Genomic DNA, 26,810 nt, shown 5'->3' on the forward strand with positions numbered 1-26,810 from the left:
ATTTTAATTCCATGATAGCATACAATATCAGAAAGCAGTTTAATTCTTTACAACTGAGTTGTAAAACTTTTCCATTGGTATGCAGAAGTTCAGGGACTTTTCTTTGTGCAAAATTAGAAATTTGCTGAGACGGCATTTGAAAAGAATGAGTCCACAATATTTTAACATTATTTTTGTGTGTATATATCTAAATGTATACAAATATGAAAAAACATGAGGAAAATTTACTTTACAATATCACCACACCTTCCTTCTGTTCCCTTTTTATACCAAGTGACAACAATGTTTATGTCCCAAGTCTCAAAACAAGGAATGTATCACTTGTATTAAATGCAGGTAATGTAAACATACTGAAAAAAAGATATGGAAGTAATACTCAGTCAGCCAAATATCATAAGCAAACACAAGTGTGCAGTGTAAATCTAGGAATATGACACAGGTACAAGAAACACTTAATGATATTAAATTTGGCACATCAGAAATTTCCTGTATAGTTTACCTGTCAAGTCTCAAGTGAGGTGGACAAGAATAAACTAAATCACAATTATAACATAAACTATGCAATAGTGGAGAAAAAACCCACTCAGAAGTCTACAGTTTGAAGATCTTCAACTAAAGAGCCTATCAGTTCTTTCTGGATAAAAAGACCTTCATACTTAAGAGTACAAAATAATCCTATAGCCAGCAAATCTGAGGTATTTCTTCCTACCAACACCCTACTTTGTAATTATCTGTTATTACTTTATCATCTTGCTTATGCCACCACATAACAAGCCAATCCAAATATTAAAGTCTGTGAGGGGGAGAAAGGAGTAAGAAAGGGAGGAAAAAAGTTAAAATCTAACACTACATATTCTAGCATAAAATTAGGTAACTTTATTTAAAGGCATCTGTACAGACCCGTAAAACTTTTACTTTATTACTGCTCTGAAAACAGCACATGAAGCAACAGATCTATTATTTTATCTGAAATACCTTAAACAACCTCAGAAATGTCTTCCCTGAATATACGGCTAAAAAGAAAGTTGCAGTATGTTTAGCCCTCCAGTACTATTTCAAGGGACAAATACTTCCCTGTAATTGCAGTCCAGACTCCCAAAGAGCCATTTTTTCCTTCTTTAAGTATGTCCATTTGTGGCTATCAATAAGCATTGTAAAAACACAAGACATTCACAGGCTATTTTAACCAAATAGATTGCAAAATGTTTCCAGCTCCTACAGCCTGCTTACACATTTAGGATTTGAATGCCTCTCCAAGACTTAAATGGGCACTGAATTAAGACAACGACCCGCAATCCCTGAATTTCAAATGCTGGCAGTTTTATTTCCAGTAGATTAATGGTGACTGGATGCTCCCGAACAAGCCCACAGTTCTGCAAGTTTCTACAGTGCAAGGCAAAGGCGTGATTTCAGTGTAACTCCCCGCAGGCTCCACATACCACTAGAGGGCCCTCGCAGCAGTTTGATTTGCTGGTCTCTACTTTTAACTCTGGCTTAAAAATAGACCTAGTTTCACTCAGCTACCTCACAGGCTGAACTTGCAGGCATCTGCATACTTTCAGATTTTTGTTAGGTACTACTTCATGAAGTTTCAGCTAAACAAATAGGTGGTGACGTTTTTTTTTCTTTTTACATATTATTTGTACTGTAGTAACACCCAAAACCTCCCAGAAGAGGTGAATTAATTGGTGCTTTGAACTTTACAAACCAGCTCATGCTAAATGGAAAGCAGCTGGAGAGGAAAATGAAAAAAATCTGGGAAATGAAAATAGAGCATTGTCTTCCTGAGCTCTCAAAATCTGAAAGTTTTCTGCATGTGCTTACTAGGATATCACAAGGAAGAATCTGACACACTTGCTAACTTAAAGGATGTTCTACCATACCCTGCAGTGTTCATAAGACTCGTCTTAAACAAGAACTTCCCTACAGAAGGTTGGCCCTCAGCAAAAGGGCTCTGTTCTTATCTGTTCTGAAATATGATCTATTTCTAGTGCTCTGCTTTTGTGCTAATGATTCTTACATGCTTTGACATGCCTTAATTTACTTACGTTTTCAATGTTCCAGATGTCATGAGTTCCGTCACAAGAACAATACACTTTTTTCCTTTGACTGTAGACTCCCAGGAATCATAGAACCTGACAATATTGGGATGCTGAAGTCCTTTCAGCATCCCAGCTTCCTCTTTAAATCTTTGTCGCTCTGACTTGGACAGCTTCCGATCCTAATGAAAAAGAAAAGGTACATCAGAAAGCTTTGCTTTATTTCTTACTCAGAGAAGCAGCAACTTGAAAAACAGTTGGGTACAGTCAGTGAACAAGTAAGAATCAGCAGTCTTAGCAGTCTTAAATGCCATTTGGTTTGCAATTATCCTTAAATACTCTATTTAGAAGACATTCTATTACAGTCTTTTTTATCAGATATTTTTCCTTACAATCTGATTGCTCTCAGAGGTAAGAATTGCGAGTCTGTAGATTATCTGCTCTTCCTGTTTCCTCCTCCCCTACTCTAATAAATTTAGTCATTGCCTGACTTGAGGTGAAGGGGGATACAGTGTCCTCAAATAGTCAAGTGTTCAAGAGTAGACAAAATTGGATCATTTAAAGCATCTCTCATGTTGTACATAACAATAATCTTTAGTTATTCCTATGTGTATAATACCCAGACCACTGGTAACGGATGGGATTAACCCTCCATATAGGGGGTAGAGCACCAAACCTCTCTAACATATAGTATGTACTTATAACTGTAGAAGAACAAGTGAGTGAGTTGGATTTTCTTTGATTAAAAGCATGACCTCATGATTGAGCAAGTTTCCCGTAATCTAGCATCAAGGAAAACAAAAACATAACTCGCACTAGAGACAGAAAGCAATCCTTTGGTCAGAGACAGATCATGAAAAAACATTCCTGGACAATACTGCTGTATTATCTACCAACAACTGGCTATCAGATATCGTCAAGACTCTGAGCAGCTATTACCAGAATAAGCTGCACATCTCAAGAGAAAACAGTCTCCTTGTGTCATTCAGTGTTCTCAGCTTACCAGCACATTACCAATGCACTGGTCACACCAGTCAGATTGGTCGACTGACATAAATTGGATCCATATGCAGTTTGTAGTAAAAAAAAAATTCAGGATATACTTAAAGCCCAGAATTTTAGAATCATTGTTTCTAACAGTTATTTAGGAATAACCAGTGATTTCTGTCAAATCTGAGTAATAATTTTAAGTCACTTCATTTCATATTTCCTTTTCAATTAAAAGGAGGTAGTAAAAACATGCAGGGTTTACTTATACCTCTCACAACCTCTACTGTCCTCCAGGCAGAAATTCCTCTTCCTTTGTTTATAGGTAATGTGTTTTCTCAATGCCATTCAGTCATGCTAATACCTAAACCATCCTATATTCACTTAGATCATTAACTTTTTCTAAGAGGTTCACAGAGTACCTTTGGGCATGGACAAACTTCATTTCCAGATGAAGCTCTGTTTTCAGAATTGTAAAAGTCTTCCAGGTGAAAGTTTGAAAACAGGTTTGAAATTACCTCAGGGATCAGTACGTTATCAGTGCCTATGAATGTCAATCACACATATACTTTTACAGTTCTTAGGAAGATGCTAAATTGTTAAGCCTCACAAATTTAGTCTATAGACATCAAAAGCATTCAATCCTGCAACTATTTCATTCTGCAGAAATTAGCACTACCACCTCTTCTCACTCCTTCATAAGCACACTTGCACAAACAAATTTCGATACAACATGTTTGCCGAGACACTCCGCAAACATTTAAGTATTCGCATCTGCTTAGCTGTTGGCGTTTTTTTTAATATGGAAGTAATACTTCCATTTGAGCTATCTTACCCATCTAATAGCTTTCCTTTCATTACAATAAAGAGGGCAGCACAAGTTCTGTTCAAAACCAGTTAATCTTGACTGCCACAAACAGCTGTGATACAGAAAAGCAGCGAGCTGCACCAGGTACATCAGTCAACAGACCATACACACATGCTTCTAAGAAACACTCAATGCTTCAAGCAATACAAAAGTCACAATAACATAATCAATCTTACAGTAAAGCAAAGCAGAGTCTTCTCAGCCTCTGCACTTGATCCATATAATCCACATTTTAAAACTAGTGTATAGCTGTAAATCCAATTATCAAAACAAGGCTGCAACAATTACTTTTATATCACTTTTAGATTTAGCTATGTAATATGAACACCTGCATTCATTTTTGTCCAAAACCTAGATTTTAGATATACATTTGGATTAAATTTCCTTTATTTTGTGCATTCTAACAAGTTATCTACCACAAACGCGACTAACCAGTTTCAGACTACCCCTGACATTAAGTTCTCATCTTAATCTATGTAAACCTAATCTTCCTTAAGGGCCTTATTCAGTTTTCCCTACCACTGTACTACTAGCCCCAAATAGAAACTAACAAGTGCTAATCACTCCTATCAATGAACAGACTCTTAACGGGCATGCATATTTTGACTCATTTCTCTTTCTGGTCACATCAATGGTAGCATCGTGTTCCCACAAACATATCTGTCACTTTCAAAACAGACACTCAACACTTCAGTGCTGGCATTAAAAAAAAAAAAACCAAACCAAAAAAAACCCCCAAAAAAACCACACCAAGACAGTGACAATATACTAAATAATTCAAGACTTCTTTGAAGGTCACAGTGCCCTAATGATCTGGGACAAGTCTGGACACAAACACAGGCCAACACATTTCACCCAGGGAAGACACCTATGTTTTTGCAACCAAGGAAACATCGCACCCTTCAGCAGCATACTGCAGCAGCAGCAAAAGTGAACATTAAACAGAGCTGCAAGAAAAAGACAGAGAGGCCGCTTGTTTCATAAGACTAGCAATGCATACTACCTTTAACTACCCTCATTTCCTTGGATACACAACCCCTACACTCACCCATAACAGTTTTTTTATATTCTTTCCCTAAAGGAACGCTAATGCTAGGTAACAGAAAAGGGTGAATAAAAAAACCCCACAACCCTACCATTCAGGAAAATGTTAGATCTCATGTACAATTATACCAACACAATGAATCTGTATACACAATGACTGGTTATACTTGTATAAACTACATTCTAATGCAACCTGCAAATAGCTAGCCTACAGGCTAACATGCAATTTAAAAATGACAAGTACACTTTCAAAACTTGAGTATTCCATACACCAGAACCTTAAAACATATTAGACAGTAAGATGTCCCAGACTGCATAGAGATGGACTAGAACAAAGCCCATCCCAAATATTACATTTTGGCATCCTTTGAGCTGTTAGTATGGGCAAATGTGACAACTTTATGCTCTTTCTTGTACGGAGATGCAATTTAAGCAGCTGCAGCTACTAAAATATTGAGATACGCAAGAAAATAGAGCACCATATGTAATCTGGGAGACTGAGAAATGGTGCTACCAGCCACGTTAGGTATGAATACTCTTTGTATCACATGAAATCCACACACAAAGTTGCTGTACAGCAGAGCTGTAGCAGAAAGAAGCCATCATCACTTAATGAGAATTTAAAAGAGCATTTTTCAAGAATTTGGGAAGGGGACAGCTTTCACAAGCCTCAGTTATAAATATATACTCCAAGAGACTGAAAAGCCCAGATGTGTCTTTCCACAAGGCAGCTTCTTGGGGCAATACACAGATTCTACTGTGGCCTTTGAGCAGCAGTCTGCAGGAATGCAAGACCCTCAGCTCTATCGCCACCTCTAAAGAGGTAGCAAAAAGTTTGTGGTATATCATTCAAAATAAGCATTCCATTTGATTAAATTATCTCAAGGATGAATCAAATAAGCAGATCTATCCCCTGCAGCCTTTTTCCTGTAACTCACGGTCTAAATAGATATAGAGATGATTATTTCAGCATGTATTTGCTGTTTTCATCTGGAAGCAAAAATAGAGGTTTTGCAAGTTGACATTCCAGTATCACAAAGTATAAGATAGCTTAAACAAATTTAATGTTTTCTTTGATTTTTATTTTTAAATCGAACAGACAGAAACTAAACAAAATAGAAAGACACATAAGATGCTTTTCCATAAGCCTGGGAAACTTGAACAATTTTATAAAGAAACCACCACTTTAAGAATAGTTAATAATATACGGCTTGATATTCTATCCTTCAAAGACCGACCTGTTTTGGAATTCCTACTAATAAAATTTTAAAATGGACACCCTCTCTCCTCCTCTAGTCTTTTTTTTACCATAATGAAGCAACTTAGGCAGACAAAGTCTTAAGTCTAGAAGTTAGCAAATCACATTCTTGTATCTCAGTTAGCACATGCTGAGCAGATATAGCCCAAATATTTAAAAATATACAAAGCTGTCAAACTGTAGGAGAGCTTGCTTCCTAAAATGGATTTAACTATCACATAAAATGGCCAGCATTGTTCTTCCTGAACTGATAGCTTCCCCTGAGGACTTAAGAGTCACATCCCAATCGCTAGGCTGCCCTTCGAACAAACTGAAACAGATGCATCAAGCCCACTCCGTTCATTTCATTCATTCCTTTCCACCTACATTAAATTGTTTTGACAAGCCAGGACAAACAGCAAGGCTTCCCAGCACGTGACCTGCAGTTCTGCAGTGCCAGGGGCCAGAACGGAGACAGGCAGCAAGTGAAACAATTGTTCAGCTCAGAACGATTCAATAAGCTTTTCTTGGCTGTTTCCATTTATCCATGTACTTCCCCTCTGACTTCTTTTGGTCAGGAAAGAGCTATCAGAGGCGTTTACATTATTCAATGTAAAACAGGGATCTTGGTCATTCATGATAAACCAGGTATAGGCTTACTCTTTCGCTAATGTACTTAATTTACAGAAGCATGAATTACACATAGAACTGTTACTACACTCTTTCTATCCCTGTACCTAGGTGCCTTATATAAATGCAAAAAAAGCCCAACCCAAAACCAAAACAACCCCCCACCCCCAAAATTAGTTATTGTACCAAGCCACAAAAAACAAACCTCATCAGCAAAAAATGCCTATATTCCTTTGGTGGTTTTTTTCAGCCAAGGCTTAATATCTATTCAGCATCCTTAATGAGGAAAGAAAACACAGTTCTGGCACCTAAATTAATCTTAAATTTCAACTGGGTTGCTCACATAGCCATTGAGTCTACTGAGTAATTTCTCATACGTTTTCCTTTCTAACTCTCCACAGTCCTTCTGAGTTCTGTCCTATTAACATCGTGACAAGAAATCACACATCTACAAAGCACATCACACTACCACAAGTGGTTGCAGAGCCTGGCTCAGACACCTGAAGCAGCAGGAAAGCCACCTTAGCAAGGCATCGTACTCTGCTCAGGCCATTTGAGTCTGCTCTTCATTCAGACCAAGCTCAACTAAGGGTCTGGCCTCCGCTGTCCATTTTTACTGACACCAAAAGGCCTGAGCTAAATTCTAGGACAATTCAGCTGGCATTAAATGGACACAGTTATGCAGAAGAGACACGCTGCACTTCACTGTCAAACACATCCTACAGGATACCAAGCAAGTGGATAACAAGAGAAATACTCTACATGCAAAGAACTAGATGTGCTAACTCATCCTATATATCCTCAAAGGTGATTTTCTGTTTCTCAATATCAAGTACATTTAACGTAGCCAAAGTGGCAGGGAACCTTTATGCACAACAGAACAAACCTGACTCAGAAATCTTCCCTGGTCTCCATCTTCTACAAATAAGTAGACTCACAAGTGATAGAGGTCAACTTTAAACTGGATTTAAAAAAAAAAAAAAAAAGTTCAACATGTGAGCTGCTACACAACTTAGAGAGCTGTTCCCTCTTCCACAGTATTAGGAAGATAGTCAATAAAGAGGAAACAAAGACTGGACACTTTACATACTACAGACAGGTTTTACTAGCTTTCTGCATATCCTACTGCTAGATCCAGAAATTCGACGTATCTATATTGCAGGGACCGTTAGTGGGTTGTTGTTTTGGTTTTTTAAAACTAGAGCAACACTATGTAGCTTTTATCCAAAGAGATGCACTAGAAAGCACACTAGAAAAATTAGTAGCAATGAACTGTCTTCAAGTGGTGTGATCTGAAAATATACAGCCATGACAGACTTCAAAGTGCCGTTGAATTATAGGTAGTCTGAACCACAACCAAGGTAAATTATCTATCTGTGCTGAGGTTACACCAAGCAGCATTTTATCAAGCTTTCCAAACATCTGAAAATTTGAGGGGAAGACACTGCTGCTCCCAGCCTATTATTCAGAGGAAGAAGTAGTATACAGAAGAGACAAATGTTCTTCTGTGTGCATTTCTGCAGTATATGAGAAAGGCTCTGCAAGCCTTTTAGGCAAGGTTAATGAGGGGTCATCAGAGGAGAAGCTAGCATGGCTGCACTCTGATATTCAGCACTGTTAATGGAACTGAGGCTTTGTGGGCTGCAGTGTTCTCATCCTGAAAAAATCTAGCAGTTAAGAGGAAAAAACAAGCACAGTGACCATTAAACTAGATTAACAAAATATCAACAAAGAATCCACTGAGCTTAAAAATCATCCAGCATTACACTGTTGGTACCTAGAAACGGAAGTCCCAGTGCATAAGAACTGCATCTACTTTTTGGTGTCAACACATAAACCACTTTCCAGTATCAAAGACTAGGTAGAGAGAAAAAAGGGAGGGGGAAGAGACTGTTCAAAACGCATCCCTACACAGCAACAGACATGAAAATTGATCAAGGATCTGCACAGATCCTTCCACCAGTATACCTTTCTACAAACTTTCTACAAATCACAAAAAACTGATTAAATAAAGCTGAACAGCTGCTGTTCCAAAAGTATGCATCCAGGCAAAACAACTCCAGTTCCCTCAGCTGCTCCTAAGACTTGCTCTCTAGACCCTTCAACAGCTTCATTGCTCTTCTGTGGACACACTCCAGCACCTCAACGTCTTTCTTGTAGTGAGGGGCCCAAAACTTTTCAGTCTGTTTCTTCCTCATCTTAATTTGAAGATGGAAGACAAAGTACCTGAGGATGGGTAGCGGAATGAAACACAACGCCAAGTTAACACTTACTTACTGAAAGTACAATTTCACATTGCTGCTTTGCAATTCTCCACAAGAAGAATCAATTTTGTATAAGCTACAGTCTGTCTTCATGTAGTATGCAAATAACCTTGATAAAGATAACGCTAAAGTATAATATACATATCTAACACAATGGAAAAGAGTAGGCTTAAAATAGTTATCTATTATACCTTTTAAAGTTCCTGATTAAGGGTAAATATTTTTTTGTGGGCTTCTTCTTACAGAAGGTATTAAAAATGCTTTAAGTTTCAGGAAAGTACACAAGTAGTCAACCTAAGTGAAAGGTTGAGGGATTATTCACATTAGTTGTACTGTTTCCTGGTGAAAAGCATCTACCTGTACATTCTGTTCTGTATTTTCATTTCTGGCATTTCAATGCACAATAGTAGCACAGCAAAAAATTCATTAGAAGATGCAGTTAGTTTGTTAAAAACACACCAAAAGGTAAAATTGCTTCTTGTCCTTTCTCTTACCATTGACACAGGTAAGCGATACAGCAAATGTATGCAAGTTTATTGCTTCTGCTCGAAGCTTAGAATTAAAGAAACAAATTACACATATCTTGACAGAGATGATACTTGGGTAAACTGATGGCGGGAACAAGAAGAGGACAGAAATGAAACATTCAATGATCACACAGAAGGGGAACAGACAGAAGCCTTCATCAGTTCGGATTTAGTCTGAAGAAGTCAGTTATACATACCCCAACAGAATCGATACTTGAGTAAGCTTCAGAAAGTAAGAAATATAACTTCGTCTTAACATTGAAGGGGGAGTATCTGCAACTAAAGCCTATGTATGTGACAAAGATACTAGCACCGCTCCCCATTTTATCCTGCAATTGTCAGTTTTGATGAAGCTATGATTCATCACCACAGGGGAAGGGGGGAGAACACCACCAATAATCATATTCCTCTGATGTGGTTGCTTCCCACTTTTACATATGCAGCAGCACCTGTGCCAGCAGTAGTAGTAGCAGCATCTAAGACACCTGGTGGCAGCAATGTCACAGACTTAACCTATGCTTGAAGAGACATCCTCAGTGAGAGTCTCCTGATAACAGAAAAGGCATCAGAACTGAAGTTTGTGCTTGCTTGCACCAAGTTCTATCATCATTAAACACAACTGACCTGTAACTAGTCACAATTACACCGTCCTTCCAGGTCTTCAGCTAGAAAAAAAGAAAGCTGGCTAAATCCTCAAGTTTCCAGGATCCCATAACTGACGAGAACATTCAGAACAAGTCTACTGCTAATATTGTTATTGCTGTACAGGAAACAGGCAGTAAGCAATAACTAGAACACGCAAAACCAAAGATGCTTTAAAAAAAGGAAGTTAGGAACACTGCATCAGAGATGAGATCACTAACTTGGTGAGATACGAAGCCATTCTGCCTCACTTTCTCACATTGAACAAATGGCAGAGGTGGGATCAATAGCAGAAGCGTAATAAGCATGCAAATACAACGTGCATCATGAACACAGCAGCAGAAAAACACTTTTGTTTCTCTGCAGGACAACAGTAGATCAGAATGCTTCCTCTTTATGTAAGGTCACAAGAAATCTTAAAGTACGACTCCCAATAACAAAGTTTATCTTTTGTCACAGTAGCACTGTGGGAATTTTTATTTTCAGCAATGCCAGAGATGACTACTTTGCTACACTAGTGCACTTCAATACCATGTGCAATACTAGATGGAAGGCTCATGCCCAGTGCTCACCAGAGACAGACAGATGCAAGCATGCTCCTTAGAGACTGGGGCAGCCAGCTATACCTCAAGTCCCTCTTGAAAAGCAAATGACAGAGAAGAGAACCTGTACAACTCCAAAAGGGCTAGAATAGTCTGTCTGGCTGACAGGCTTCCAAAGAAATCAGCCAGTGTAGATTTTTAGGTTTCCACTTAAATTTTAAGAAGCATGAATACAATGTACCTGGCAGTAAAGCACCTTGCTTTTCCCAGGAAAATCAACCATCAGCAAAATTGTACCACCTGTGAGTCTCTATTGGATTACTAGCTTGTTTTCCAGAGCTGTGTTGTGTATGAATATACACATTAATACAAGTCTATACTACTCCTCTCCCCCTCTCCAACATCAGCATAAACATTCATAGGCAAAGCAAGCAGGCCAAACTGAAGAACTGAACCAAATTCCACTTCTGCAGAAAACAATGACTAAGACTAATCAGTACATTGCCTAATCCCACAATTTCCTTGGGAAACTTGCACTCTTCAGAATACAGCCATGAAAACTACACAGCAGCTTCAGAGTAAATTAAGAACTATACTCATACTTTATCAAATCAATTATATATTTTCCTTTGCTCTCCACACAACCAGTAAGAGAAAAATTTTAAACAGTAGATATGAAACCTATGGCTTAGACATGACCTCCTCTGGAATCTCTCAGGTCTTCAGGAATCTGGCCTAAGAATGGCAAGCAACTGTTTAGGCTTCAGTCACTTCTATTCTAGGGTTGCTCTAGGCAGCAATTGTGTTTCGTTACACAGAAGTCTGGAAAAAAAGATGGCTAAAAGTTTTATTCAATTTATTCATCCTGAAAGGCTGAACATAAGGGACAGTAATCAAAATACTGGGCTATACAAAATTAATCAGTATTAGAAAGGAGAGCTCATCTATTTATTTTCACTTTAAAATTGTTATTTGATCCATGGAAGATAAATGGCTAAGTTTTCTATCTGATAGCAGTTAACAGTAAGGCTTATGTTTATTAAATACAGCTTATTACAGAATTCAAGTGTTAGCTGAACTGAATTCTTGATGAGCTATTAACCAGCTGGACCATCTTGTCACTTGGCTCAGATGCCTCATTAAAAGTTTTGAAGCTCACGTCAATTCTCATTTTGCACTGAATTGATTGCTTTGTCAGTGAGAGGGAAGGTACATCCAATCATCTCAGTTTAATTTTACTATGAAAATGCAGTTCTCCATTCAGGGGGCAACAATACCGCAGGAAAAAAGCCACCTCCACAATCCATTCTGGTTACCTCACAGATTTATTAACCCATTGCATCAAGAGAGCAATTGCAGCTTTTTTTGTTTCGCATATTTCTGTATGACCATAAGAGTCCTCTTATGAGTAGGTACATGTCTAGAACATTAGGGTGAACCCTTAACTGATTCTGATGAAGGTAAATCAATTTAGATAATCAAAAACATACAATTCTTCATCCTATACACTTCACAAAGCTATTGGCAAAGGGGAAGTTAGCTAGATTCACTTTTCAGTATGCTGAAAAGTTGCATCAAGATGCTGGTTGGAAACCATGCAGAAATGTCAAGATGACTCCAAAGACACACTAATAGCGATCAAAGTAGGAGGTACACAAGAACTAGTAATATTCCTGTGCCTCTGACTAGTTCCCTTGCAAAAATCCCAGCATAAAGCCTAGAGGCAATAAACTTAAATTGTCTACACAAGTATTTAAGCAGCAGTTGCTGACAAGGCTGCCCCCTGCACTCCTCCAGTTGTAAAATGAACTCACTTCAGCCTACAGTACATGTTATCTTCAAGTTTACACACAACATCGGTACATATATTGCATATGCAGCCTGATTACACTAGAAGGGTTATTCTTCCCAGCTTTACTTCTTTTTCTGCAAACACATCCAAAAAAAGTAGTTCATTTAATTTACAAAATTGTGGATTACTATCAATTATGACAGGATGACACACAAAGTGTAGGCCAAGTACTGGCAGCCAACAGAAAATCCTTACAATAATCACTAGAGAACTCCATGCCAGACAGCTCTCGTTCACAGACAGATCTCTCATTCAGTGATCCTTCAAGGATTCATCATAAACCCCTCAAATGATTGCCAGGTGTTCTGCATGTTCTTGCAAGACAGAGGAAATCAAAAAAGGATCTCCTGTAGGGAAAGACTAAAATGTTCCAGAAACAGTGAGTTTTATGGGGTGACCAAAATTTGCATTCTAGATGACATCTCAGGAATACCTTGCATAAATACTAGTATTAGCACTAGCATTTCACAAACATGAAAGTCCTAAAACATATTGGAGGGGCACTTTTTTTTTTTTAAGCCTCACTGCATGAATGATGCAGTCTTCCTGTGATCTCCCAGAATGCCCATCTTCATCTCAGGCTTCTCATAAAGGGAAGCAGTAACAATTTTTCCATGCTTACCTGACAGGCTGACTTATGAAATCAGGTTCTTGCATCACTTGCATGTTTACTGTAGACTTTCACAATGATACCATATACATGAGAGACACCTATGTTTACAACGCACCGTGCACATCTTCCTTGGCAAACACCATACAAGATGTAGATCTAAAAAGCTACTCACAAAGTCAGAAATATTTCAGAGAGTATCAAATGTACCACTAATATGTAAATTTAAAAATATACACATTACCTTTCATAGAGCAAGGAAATTGAGCATAGTTGAGTCAGGAGAAAGAAAACACTCAAATATTTAACAGTAGGCAAGTGGTAGGATGAACAACTAAGAATACTGGCATGATGAAGCATACTCTACATCCAGAAGCATAACTGGCTTTACAGTTCAACCCTGAATAATTTTAAAATGAGTTAAAATATAAGAGAAAACACAGTGTAATTGAAATGCAAATGGAAGGACCAGTTAGCTCCTATTACCTAAAGCAACACAAGATACAATATATAAAAACAGCGAGTGTTTTGCTGTACGGTAAATCAAGGTAATAATATGCACACCTTGGACATAAAAGGACTATCTTTATAGAAGTTGAAAAAAAAAACCTTAAGTGTTGGATTGACCTGCAAGAAAAGGCTTTGACAACTAAAATTTAGTGTTTTAAAACAGCTGAGATGAAAGATTATCAACAGAGTAATCTCCAAGGTGATTCAAAGCAGACAGATAGGGAAAAGTGCTAGAGCATGTTTAGGACTAATATTCAGGATTTTCTTCTTGGAATTTGGGGACTACATATGGTAGTACTGCCATTGGCAAGGCTATTCTGTATTAAACTAAGTTTTTTTTCTGAAGAATACTGCTGGGAGTATCCTGCACTGCCAGAAGACTTAGAAGACCTCAGATACTCACCACAACCTATCTATGAATCAGCTATTCAAACTGTCACAGCTTATCCAAAAAGTCTGTTTCTCATTACATTGGGCTTTAAGTCACATACTGTCTGTCCTTGGTCTGGTGCCACTTTATTTCAATTGTTTGAACAGGAACATGGAAGGAATTTCTTGAAGACAAACTATAATGCCTGAGGATGTCATGGTCCAAACGGCCTACCTTAAATGGGTCATCACAACCTGTAAACAGGCTTCCTTGTTTTCAATTTACCTCCTACTTTGTCACACTGAAGAACTCTACCTGCAGTTCAAAATTAATTTTAGTTGTGAACTGAAGAGCATCATCCAAAACAAAGTTAAAAAGATTCAAATACTCTTTCCATACAGTGAAATATCTGATGTTCTGTGCATCGTATACCAAAATTATTAATTATTAATCACATTTAACATTGAAAAAGTTTGCTTAGCCAAAAAGTTATCTGAAAACATTTTTAGCATGGCTAAAACATGGCTTAGTCTGAAACGCACTCTTATGTGTTCAGCAAGTCTGCATACACAAGAAGCCATTGAAGCTGGAATTCAAATGAAAGTGGTTTGTCAGAAAAGCTGCACAAGTGTTCTGGTACTGCATCCCTTGCTTCAGTGGCAATAACTACACTTCTGTGGGGATAAGAGTGGGTAAGTAGATTTGAGACATTCCATATTTCTGTTTAAATTAAATTCCTTGCCCTACCACAAAACCCCAATCAACATCCCAGTAAAACAATTTTAATTAAGCTAAAGACAGTATCATAAAGATAATAGACACTCAGACCTGGTTTTAATCTCAAATCCACTAGTTACTACTTTAACAAGTACACAGGCTTACTCTTGCTAGAAAGGTCAGTCAAGAATTATCTTTCCCCACTCTTGAAGGGAGGGGGGCTACACAAGACCCCTTTTTCACAGGCAGAGACAGGACCCAGATAGATCTCTAGACAGACGTCTAGTAGAGCAGCCATATTCATTTTCAGAATAAGAGCCTTCTGTCCAACCACCAAGCAACTCGATGTGAGTAAAAGCAGGACGAAGTCCATATAAGCAGCAGTCTGGAAGCACCTGAGAACCAATTCCTTTGCCCGTCCTCTGTTGCCACTCCCACATTTTCTTCAATTAACTCAGAAACAATCCAAGTGCCAAGATAAACTTTCCAATCAAAATTCTAACATTTGAATGCTTAGTATCCAGAGATACTGCCGGGAACCTCACCAATTCCTTCCAAAGAGTTTCAGGCAGCTTTGTAATTTTTTCTCTTTAAGACCCTACCACTACAATATAAAATAATTTTTCCACAGGATGGCTATGATCCAAATAGAGACCTCAGTACTTTCAATGGACAGCTGTGTGAAATAGTCTCTTGGGAGTCCAATTCTAAGACCTCTTTTGCTACAGGATCAAAAGGTGGAAGTGTCATTAGATAGTTTTAAATCCTCAAAACATGAGAAAAATCTTAAGACAGTTTTCTTGTTACCACTACAGGGTTTTGTGCTTAGACTGTCAAGTTCCTTAGTTTAGGCCATAAAATTGAATTATTACAAAAGAGGCAGAGAGGGACATAAGTACTTTACCCACTCCTCATTTTCTAATTGTTTACCAAATGTTACCAAAAATGAGGGCCAAGCACAAGCACCTGCTGCTGCAGCACCTCAGAAATATTGGAAATAGCCTTCAGGAGCCAGCAATAATATTAAGAGTACAGAGTAGCAAGTTTTAAAACTCAAAATTTATGATTAACTGCACCAGTATCGATACTTAACAGCCTGCAATTGTGAAAGACGGACGAGACCAACAGGCTGTCCAATAAGCAGAAGCTGGACAGATGAATCACAGTCTCAGAGTTACAGTCCTATCTTCAAAGCTGTTAGCAGGCTGAAAAATTTATGAACAGGCTGCTTCAGAATGAGTTGCAACATATCTGTCCATCAGAAACAGACATTCCCCCTTGTGATTTCACTTTGCAAGTAATAAAATCCAGACTGCATTGCAAACAAAGAACTGCAGTTCCCCCCCGCTTGCTCTTGCCCTGAGCACTTTGGCTACAGAGGCTGCTAGGGTTTTTTAGGCTATTTTAATCTCTCTTATGCTTCTAACACATGTTGGATCTCACAGAAACTTTCCTGTAATTTCCTATTTCAAAGCATGCTTTCTCAGATAGACCTGATCCATACTTAGTCACCTTCTGTTGAAGGTTCACATAACCAATCGGTTTGGCTCTACATCTGCAGAGCAAATTAATGCTCAATACAAACCAAACCAAGATATCCTGAGCACTTTCAACGTACTAAATTGCTGACTCAGTCCAAACGACTCCATTTCAGAATTAGTCACACATACAAGGCTGTAAAGTGGAAACTGAAATTTGTGCCACTATTAACTCTTCTTATCTCAACCGACTTCAGTATGCTTGCATCTAAATAAGGACTTCACAAGAGATCTATTGGCAGTGATCAGCTTTGTAGAAATAGGATGCTTTTCTCCGAAATTCATGTTCTTTCCACAGACAGACAGTGGAATAGGATGGTATCAGAAGAAGAGACTACGGCTACAAGCACCCAGAATTTCATTTTAAAAAACAGAGGGAACAATTTCCAGGTAATCCAAGGGATAACTGCCTTTTCCTATTATAAGCTTCTGCCAACCTTTCCTTCCAAAGCACTTTCAAGTTTCCACTTCCCAGGAGGGGCAAACAACATTAGACACACCACAGACCTGGCTCTGAGCTAATTAAAAAGGAATTCCCATACAGTGTGCTAGATACTAAACACTAGAACAAAACTAAAAGCAGTCAAGTACTACTCTGATTATAGCTATGTTTAGACTGTTTAGATTTTTTGTGTTTGTTTCATTTACATACATTTCTTTGGACTTTTGTTTTTCCCCCTCCCTCTGCACAATCATGACTACTATCATTAAAAAAAAAAAACAACCCACAAACATTTCTCTAACTCTGCAGTCTGTATAGCAACAGTGTTTGCTGGTGGCCCTATTTCACTTAAACTCTGAACATCAAGAGTCCAGTTTGATGTGAAAAATCCAAAAGGCATTTAAAAGGCCAAACTGTAAACATACAAAATCCTGTATTTTAAAATACATTAGACAGAAAAGGATAGATAATTGCCAAATCTAGTAAAAAAAAAAAAATATATATATTCCATTCTATCCATATCATCTTTCCCCTCAAGGCTTGTGGGAAAGCAGACAGATTTTGACAAAGGCAGTTGCTTTTAAAATAATAAAAAAATTCACTTTGCAAGATCTGAATTCACTATAACTAAAGCCATTTGAGCAGTATATTTTCATTGATGTTTGCATCAGACTAACTACAACATAGTGGTACCAAAGCTAGTTCTCCATCATCTGAACACTGAGGTTAATAGCTGCAAAGTTTGCTGCTTCTGCAAAAATAGAGGCTGCTGTTCCACAAAAGATTTTCTACTTGAAAACTTCAATTCCTATTCCTCCAGAGAAACTTACGTCCTGATGAAGCAAGCCATTTCTGAGGATATTAAACTTCACTAACTTAAACAGTTGCAACACAAACAAGGGAACTGAATTACATTGTACAGCTTTCTATCTTGCATTTCCCATCCTGAGGGTTTGACTTGCCCATGCCGTACAAAAAGTAATTATACATTTGTAAAACATAAAGCCAACATGCATTCTAAGTTGAACAAGCTGCTTCATATGGCATCATATGGATGCTAACACAGGCTACTGGCAGGCTAGAACATGGATCAAGTCTTTAGAGTTTAAAAAAAGATACAGTTTCCAAGTAAGTCTAATCTAGAAAATGTCACTTATTTTAAAGCTTTATTATCTGAAAACTATTTACTTGGAAATACTTCCTCAGGTAAAGACAACCCACCTGTCTCAGCACTGCTTTTAGGTCCCTGCTTCACAACTCTGAAGTACAAAAGCTTAAGGCACCAATGGATGCAACAAAGCAAGCGCTTTTCTCTGAAGCATCTGCACCATCTTGGCTGAAGCTTCTTAAACAATTAAGCTCAAGACAGACACTTGGCTTGAAAACTTGCAGCCCAGGTGGTTAAGGTACACACCGGTTGGGCAACTGAAAGCAGAATCTTATGACAGGAACCAAACTTCAGTAGTGCTACCTAACGTATTAGTCCCATGGGTCCTGGTAAAGAATTTAAAAGTAGATGACCACTATGTAAATATAAGCATTACCAACACGTTTCTTCCAAAGACAGCTTGCAAAATTACAGACCATTACAGATCCAAACTCCAGGAAAGTTACATACTTATGCTATAGAGCTGACCTCTCAATCTGCTTGATTGACTGTGCAGTCCAAAAAGTGCAGTAACTGAGTTCAGTAAGCAGCTTCCTAACACTGGATGAGTGAACTGTATTCACACTATCAAGAGGAAAAACACCTCATTGACATTTATGTTAAGCACATGCATCACCCACACTGCACTAACTCAGAGTATTACAACAACATATACAACTGATTTCTCAGCGCTGGGCTCTCAGACACAGACTCTCTTCATTTCACTACAGTCCAGGTTAAAACCAAAAGGTTTCATGGCATCAGACAAAATTTATTTCAAGAGTGTTTCCAGTCACTGACGAGGATAGAGCTTATCTGGAAAGAGATACATGTTGTCCCTTAGATTAAGGTCAGCAGTTTTACTGAAGGAATCCAGCCCATCATGAACATGAAAGACAAATATGTGAATTTTCATACTTCCAGAAGAAGCAAAGTAGCTATCAACTCGCACATTATGCCAACTGATGTGTGGTAATGCAAAGAAATTCAGTTATATACAGCTTAATAATAATTTTAACCACCATTTTAGGCATTGTCACCAAGTGTTGCACTCAATATTCAAATACTTAATTGTTGTGGTAGGATTTTTGCCAGCAATGCCCAGAGGGGCTGCAAAAGTAAGCAATATGTCTCTTCATGTCACTTCACCCAAAGAAGTCCCCAAAACAACTTCTCTTTTGCAACTTCATCTCACTGCTACCATAATGCTTGGATTTTTATTCAGCACGAGAGCATACTCCTCTAATGCTTTTAGAATAGAGTTATCGAAAAGAGCTAACAGCAACTATTGCTCCATTTGCAGATCCTCTTCTGAATAAAATCAGAAAACTATTAATGCTCTACAGTTTGCGTTTTCTAAAGGATAACACTCCAAATGTAACACATGAAGCTCAGTTCTTTGAACTACTGTTTAGTAACTCCAGAAGGTGTTTTCTATCCAAAGCTCCACAGCTGAAATATCCAAATTAGATCTGCAAGTAATCCAGTGGGGTAAGTTCACTTCTTAGGAGAAGATAAGAGGAAACAGCAAGATAGGAGACTAGACAATACACATCATCTCCTTGACCCTCAGGATCAAAGAAAACCACACTTGACATCCACAACGTATAAGGCACAATAACCTAATGTTGCCCCACATCAGTAACAGCTATGGAAAGTAGCTGCAGTGCCACTCACGTCTACTCATAAGCCTTCTTCTGTCCTTAAGTTTCCTCTGCACCACTTCTTTCAGGGAAAGTGGCGTACTTGTCATGGAATAACTAGTTGGGTCCCTACAGTTAGCTTATACAATATCATTTGTGCTACTCGGACATTGAGTTAGAAGCCAAGATACAAAACAGATGAAACCAAGACTCTTCATCTAATTAAACTTTTTTTCCATAGATGCTACAGCAGGAATCATATAGGAACATTGAAGAAAACAAAAGTCATGGCAAGTATTTCCATAGGAACAGGAAAAAAACAAACAAAAGTGCTATTATTTGGAGTCTCCAAGTTATACCATCACCAGTCATAGTCCTATTAGATACTCTGGGGTAATGTGGGCATGTGGCTAGATACGAATAGCCTCTGCACTTCCACCATTCAGGAAGAACTAAAAACCAAACAACAAAATAGCCACAGATGCTTACAAAAAAGTGAACCTAAACTGATAAAAAGGCAAATTAATTCAGCTTGGTTTCTCCAATAAGACAGTCAACCCCTCTTATCTTTGATGAATGTGTCCCAAGATGTGATATAGTGCATAGCACCACGACCCTTGATCTCTGCTTGACAGAAGTTGTCATTCAAGGCTCAAGATATTTTGTTATCCTACTATGTCTAACAGACTGTTCAAAACCCACAAAAGACAGCCAGGCTAACAGCTATACTTGCTATTTCCAAGAGCACACATTGATGAAGCCCAGACCCTCAAACTGTAAACCTGACACTAAACTAGAAAATGACCATTCAGATGAGGTTCGAGACAAATTACTTCCTAGTGCTTTGACACCAAAGCAGTAGATCACACGCCAATATATGGCTGAAAAAATACCAACATTTGTCAGAATATGACCTATCCCAGACAACTTATTTTATAGTAAGTCAGAGAACAGGGAGAACTGAAGTCCATTATGATTCTGAAGCACGGAATTTGCAGACTTTTTAAAATACATATCCATTAACACCATCAATATGTCAATGAAAAGCATGCTCTCAGTTCCCATTATCTAGACCAACCGCATGGATTGAAACACAACAGAAGTTCTCACAGAAGGACACATGCAATTCAAAGGCCACAAAATCCTCACTGAAGGACTCCAGAACAGCTTCAGCCTCCCTAACTGCCACTAGACTCCTCAAACCTCTAGAGCTGCAAATCACCTCTTTCATACTGGCTGCAAGGGCTTCTATCACACAGGCACTGCACTAGTGAATTCTACAAGCCAGAAGAAAAACATTTCTGAAACACAACGTACCTGGAAGCAAAAATGAGATCTATGGAGACAAAGCAACTCAACCAGACAATGTTTTGGGGTTTTGTTTTGCAGGTTTTTTGGTGGTTTTGGGTTTGGTTTTTTTGGGGGGGGGGGGGCACGGGGAGTGTGAGGCCTGGGAGACTAGGAGCTAACAGTGTGGTCAATTGCATTTATTGTTCCATTGTCTAAAAGTGTTAACCATAGACATTAAAAATATCTTAAGTACCGCTTTGAACTAGCAAGCTTTTTAAAGCAACAGGCACAACTCCTCTCAAGGTTTGAGAAGCAGGTGGTTTGACTAAAACATGGCCAATTTCCCTGTTTGGGTTTTGTTTGGTTTTTTTTTTTTAGCATAAGTCTGTAGTTACTGCAAATTTTTGTTTTATTTCTAATTCAGTTTCAGTCCTATACACTGCAGTCTTCACTAGTCAAGAACTACAATCTTGCTTTACGTTAGTTTTCTGCAGAGAAGCTATTTTAAGTTAATGACCATGCCCATTCTCCCATTAAAGTGTTTTTTTCAGTCATGTACTTAGCACTCAAGTTTTTTTATGGCACTTTGTTTCACATTATGCTCAGCAGCCCATGCAACACATTGCATTTTTCAACCAAATAGCCAATGGCCGTTGGCAGACTTCCACACACCCCCCCCTCTTTCTCATTATTATTGGAATAAATCAAGGCTTATTTGCACATGGATGGCAGCAAAACCCCTCTGCAACCTGCAAAGTCAAGTTAACCCCCTTAATTATCAGTGTCAAGTAGATTTATTACAAATCACATTATACTTGATTCATTGTTAGCTAGGATCACATCAGGTATCTCAGCTTTTTTGCTAGAAATCCATATTGAAACACAGACTGAGGATTATCAACTGGCCAAAACACCACTGGGTAATAGTCTGGATAAATGTTCTTACCTAATAAAACTACAAAAAGAAAAGAGACAATTAGAAGATTTCAGAGCAATCCTTTTAGCTACTTTAGGAACAGCATCAGTAAAATCCAGCATCAGTGGCTAAAACATTACCATCAGTTTAAGAGGACTTCTGTAATACCCTAGAAAAAGAATTATAACTTCACCTGAAAAAGGAATTTGCATTTAAATGGTTCAACTTCATTCCTTCTTCTTTCAGTGAGTCTTAGACTGTTTCTAACAGTTTCATAGTACAGCTCTATTTCACATTAGAGTAATGCTTATGGCCCTCTAAACTAACAATTTGGTCACCAACTTGTGATCCCAGTGACTCCTGATAAACTCACAGCTGTTGGACTGAGTATTTATACATGAAACAACTGACGTATTTCCATCTGGTCTTCATGACAAGAGGATGACTATATAGAATGGCAAATCACTACTGCTTCCAAACAAAACTCAGGGAAGAGGAAAGGGAAACTGCTGAGTTGGACTGCCCTTGACCCACGACAGACAACTCAGCTGTCACTTATGTTTTGGTCATTTGAGAAGCAGCAGAAAGTATATTTGAAATGAGACACCCTATTCAGCTGAAGCTCAATCTAGTCCATGGATTTTTTTTTTTCCCTTCCTGGAAAGAGATTTGGCTTGAGAAGGGGGAAGGGAGAAGGCAAGAATATAAGGCAAATTCCCAAAAGAACCATAAGCACATTTCCATGGATAAGATTGAATTACCAGCTGGAAAATCTAAGTTTGGAAGAAGGCAGCTCCAGGAGTCAAAATTTAGATGCAAGTTTTAACCATGCTCGTTATTCTTGTATACAGGGCAGCCAAACACGGACACAGATACAAAGTCTGCTTCACTCCAGAGTGCGGGGGGGGGGGGCCAGAATCCTTGTTTCGCCAGATGGCTTATACAGGGACCACAGGAGGATTCAGGAAGGCCAAAGTTAGAAAATAAAGCAAAAAACCCGACATTGGTAATGACTGATACAGTGTTTTGTTGGGGGGGAGGAATGAGAATACTTCCTGAACAGGTAAGAAGCAAGAACAATTACCATTCCCACACAGGAACAAGAAAAACAAAAGATACCATTTCCCTGCATATTATTGCCAGAGAAGATAAGGACAGAAGTCAAAGGGAAAGTGGAAAATAGTTTTCTACATCGTCAACGAACTCATTCTTTCCATTCTAAATTCCAATGCCAACTTCCTCAGATTTCATACGCCTCTTAAGCGACAAAATATACTTAAAACATCACTATGCTTACAGCCTGCTGCTTTTTAACTGCACTCATCCACACCAACTTAGTTAACATGCCTATCAGTTGCATCATTACCTGGTATTTATCAGTGATTTTAGAGAAAGTAGTTGTGCTCCTTCAAATTTTACAAGTTTACCCAAACCATGTGGTTTGTTGCAAAAAGCTATCAAGATCAGAAGTTGAGCAACATATAGTCTTGGATGTGATACAACAGTAAAATCACACAGCACAAGCATACTTTAGAAATTCAGTATTATCTTGTAAGCTGCCACATTAGAAGCCACAACTGTTTTCTGACAGAGGTCAAACCACTGAAGAACTGTCGTGAAGCAAACCTTCAGTTAAACAATTCAGAGCACCAACCAGCAATCTGCAATAATAGTAAATAACAGAGGCTACCACAAAAAGAATTTTGGGAATTATTTTGCTGATGTTGAAAGTACAGCTAGCTGCTTTAGCACAGCTGATCCTGGCTTACTTCCTTCAGTTAGCCCAACCTAATCTAATGCTACTTAAGCTTTCTTCACAAAACTGAACCGTTTCTTTGCTTCACCATTTGAGACAATTACTGTTTGCACTAGTGTTAGTTTTCATATGTGAAAAAAGGACTACCAGAGTTCTTGCAGATTCTTCTGAATCAGTTTGTCAGCAACCTTGAATTCAAAAGCCTATCACTTACATGGTTTAGAATCTAAGGATGCTTTCTCCCAGATGCCAAGGAATAATGGGATTTTATAGTATGGGTTTATCAAGCAGAAACCATTTATAGCATAGGTACATTAGGAGTTTTCCCAACATCTCTACGTTTGGGGCAGCAATACTCTGCAAAGTTTTCTCACTCTTGTTCAACTCAACACTTTAGAGATCTTCATCTATGTATCTTAGAAAACAGATCCAGAAAACCTTCTGGAACAGCTAGCCATCTACCACTAACTAGGCCACAGATGCTGGTTTGGGATAGATGTCTCTCCAGCTCCAAAAAAACTCTTTCACACACCTAAATTATGGGCACAAAGTTTTAGCTTAGGGATGGAATGTGCAGGTTCACAATCTATTACAAAATACTAAAAAACCCACAACAAATAGCAACAAAATGTTCATCATTACTGGCTGCTGCCCTTATACAGCTTAAAGTCTGAATACATGCATAAAATGACTTCACATGTTCATACACGTTACACAAATATTTAATCCACAAGTCTGTAAAAAACTGAGAAACTGAGGTATGTCAAACAGTAGGTAGCTTATTCAATAAGATATTACTAAACTAAGAATACAAAGGCAGGTATTTTGGCAAAAAGCAGTGAAGAAATCCACAAATTTTAGTACAAGTAGTATATTAATGATACTTTTGTGAACTAGCCATTCATAGCAATGGGAATTTTCAGAATCAATTCATTGTTTTAAACTTGTCTGGTCCTAAAACTTTAAAATTCATGTCATGTACATCCTAAGAAACAAGGTTTTTTGCTATTCTTCACCTTTGTCTTGTAAATGCCTTTTCAACTGTCAAAGTTCCTTAGAAGAAACCACTTAAGTCAACAGTAATGACAGATTTAAGAGTCTCCAACGCCAATAAACCAAATTTCAGTTCTGTTTAGTTTTCTGGGATTCACCCAAATTTGAGAAGTAAGATTTCATACTGGATGGGAGGAAGAAAAACACTTTTTTTGAATCCTAGTCCCAAGATATAGACAAGACAACTAGCTATTTTTCCTATTTGACGTAAGTGCTATCATATACGTTTAGTCATGTTCAGTTACACTAATATGCTGTAATTTGTGCTGTATTACTGTCGTGGCACTTTTTATTTTACCCTCTCCATACATACACAGTTCCACAACAAGTCCCGTATCCCATTTGATGCATCTATGCAAACACCTTGGAAACTCTAGGGACACCAACTATGAGAAAAATCACCAGTCTGTCAAAAAAGCAAAAAAGGAAGTGAACAGTGTAAGATATTAAGTTATATTAGTCTAACCTGACTGTAGCAAGTTTTGCTTTATAGGCATACTACCTGAATAAATCAAGAAACTCATTTGGACAAAACTGTTTCATTACTAACACCCAGGTAGAAGGGACAAATTACAAACTATAGGACCATTCTTAAATAGTTGCATTACAATCTAAAGCAACAGGAAAGATTTGTTCTCCTACATAGAAAAAAACACAGTCCCTAAACAACAGGATGTTAACTACTTACATTTGTTCTGTACATGAAACTTACTTCAAGTACAAATGCAACTTGAACCAGAATTCTCTGAGATCTTTTCACTTTCTGCAAACACAAGATGACTACAACTTGAGAGGACAAAATTCCTTGTCTGCCTCCTCAGATTTCTCACAATTTTCTTTTGTTGCCACAATCACTGAAAAGCACTGAACATTCAAGCAGGTAGTCTACAAAACGAAAGGGAGTCCACAGGAAACACATGCACATTTTCCTAGAGGAAGCTTGAGTATTAAAGACAGGTTTTTTATGACAGATCTTGAGGGGTAGACCATGCACAATCTATTAATGTACTACAGCATTTAAGTCTTCAGCAGCAATCCAGAGCCTCTTCACTTTTTTTTTTTTTTTTTTTGTTCCTGAGAGTAAATATGGAGCCTCTCAGATACGTTCAGACTTGTATAATGAGATCAGCAAAAGAAATCATACCATCACCTGAACTGGCTCACAGTTGCCATCAAGAGGCAACAAAAATTCAAATTCAAGTGCCCTGTGTAATTTCCTCCCCCCCCCGCCCCAGGTACAGATAACCTGAAATGGATTCTGCTTTTGAGCCACTTGTCTGCAGAAAAAAGCGCAAGCTGCATGTAAAGGAAGTAGAGAAAACCACAGAAAAAACATTCTAAAACTAAACTTTAAGTCTTATTTTTGTATCAGACATTTCTGCAGTTTTTCCATTTTCAGCACACTGTTCCTGGCAAACCTAACAACTCACTAAGCCCCAAATCACAATAAATGCAAATAAAAACCATGCCCTTAAAGGCCATTCTACATACTGTCAATCTCTACTTGTCTACATCCAGAGAGGGCAATGTAAAAAAAAATTTCAATCACTTTTCAGACAGTATTTCTTACTGTAGGATACTTGTCTGAATGGACTGCTTCTCAAGAACTCTCCTATTCAAGTTTAGTCTCACTTATCATATTTTTTCTTTAGGGAAGACTCAAAGACTCTGAGTCCAAATCAGCTACAGCAAAACAGAGCACATTAAGTCAGCATCTTGCATTTTTATATAGATACACAACTCACATTTCCCAAATGAAAGCATACTGTAAGCAGCTGAATAAAGAAAGAGACAAACCAAAAATAGTTTTATGTTGGACAATTTCTGCAAGAATAGAAGCCACACTTAAAAGAAGCAGATTTGAAAACAGACATGGTAACATTTTGCAACATTTAAGTAAAACCTGCTAACAGTTCGGAAACTGCCATTAACAGATGCATATTACGTAACTGTACACAGATTTACAGATCCTTAAGATAATCAGCCTGGTTTGCTGAAGCTTTTAATACCAATATTTGTGGGTTATTGTTTCTATGTCGTTAGTCTTTGCCAGGACAGAAGCAGTCAAAGTACATTCAGATTGGGGTCATAAACTTGCCAGCAACAGTCAGTAAAGCAGAAACAAGTCACAGGGTTACTCTAAGAGAAGAAAACGTCCAAGGAAAACTGGGTAACACCATCAGTTG

The 26,810-nt window shown here is 38.1% G+C and overlaps 1 protein-coding gene across 1 annotated transcript in view; it reads right to left on the reverse strand.

Moving 5' to 3' along the window:
* WNK1 (WNK lysine deficient protein kinase 1) overlaps nucleotides 1-26,810 on the reverse strand; it is a 106,298-nt gene that overhangs the window by 68,845 nt on the left and 10,643 nt on the right. Inside the window, exon 2 of the mRNA XM_050915059.1 lies at nucleotides 2,049-2,221. Within this exon, the coding sequence (XP_050771016.1) occupies nucleotides 2,049-2,221 (173 nt within the window). The remainder of the gene's footprint in view (nucleotides 1-2,048; nucleotides 2,222-26,810) is intronic.

This window comes from Gymnogyps californianus, chromosome 1 (assembly GCF_018139145.2).
Source record: "Gymnogyps californianus isolate 813 chromosome 1, ASM1813914v2, whole genome shotgun sequence".
NCBI classification, from domain to species: domain Eukaryota; kingdom Metazoa; phylum Chordata; class Aves; order Accipitriformes; family Cathartidae; genus Gymnogyps; species Gymnogyps californianus.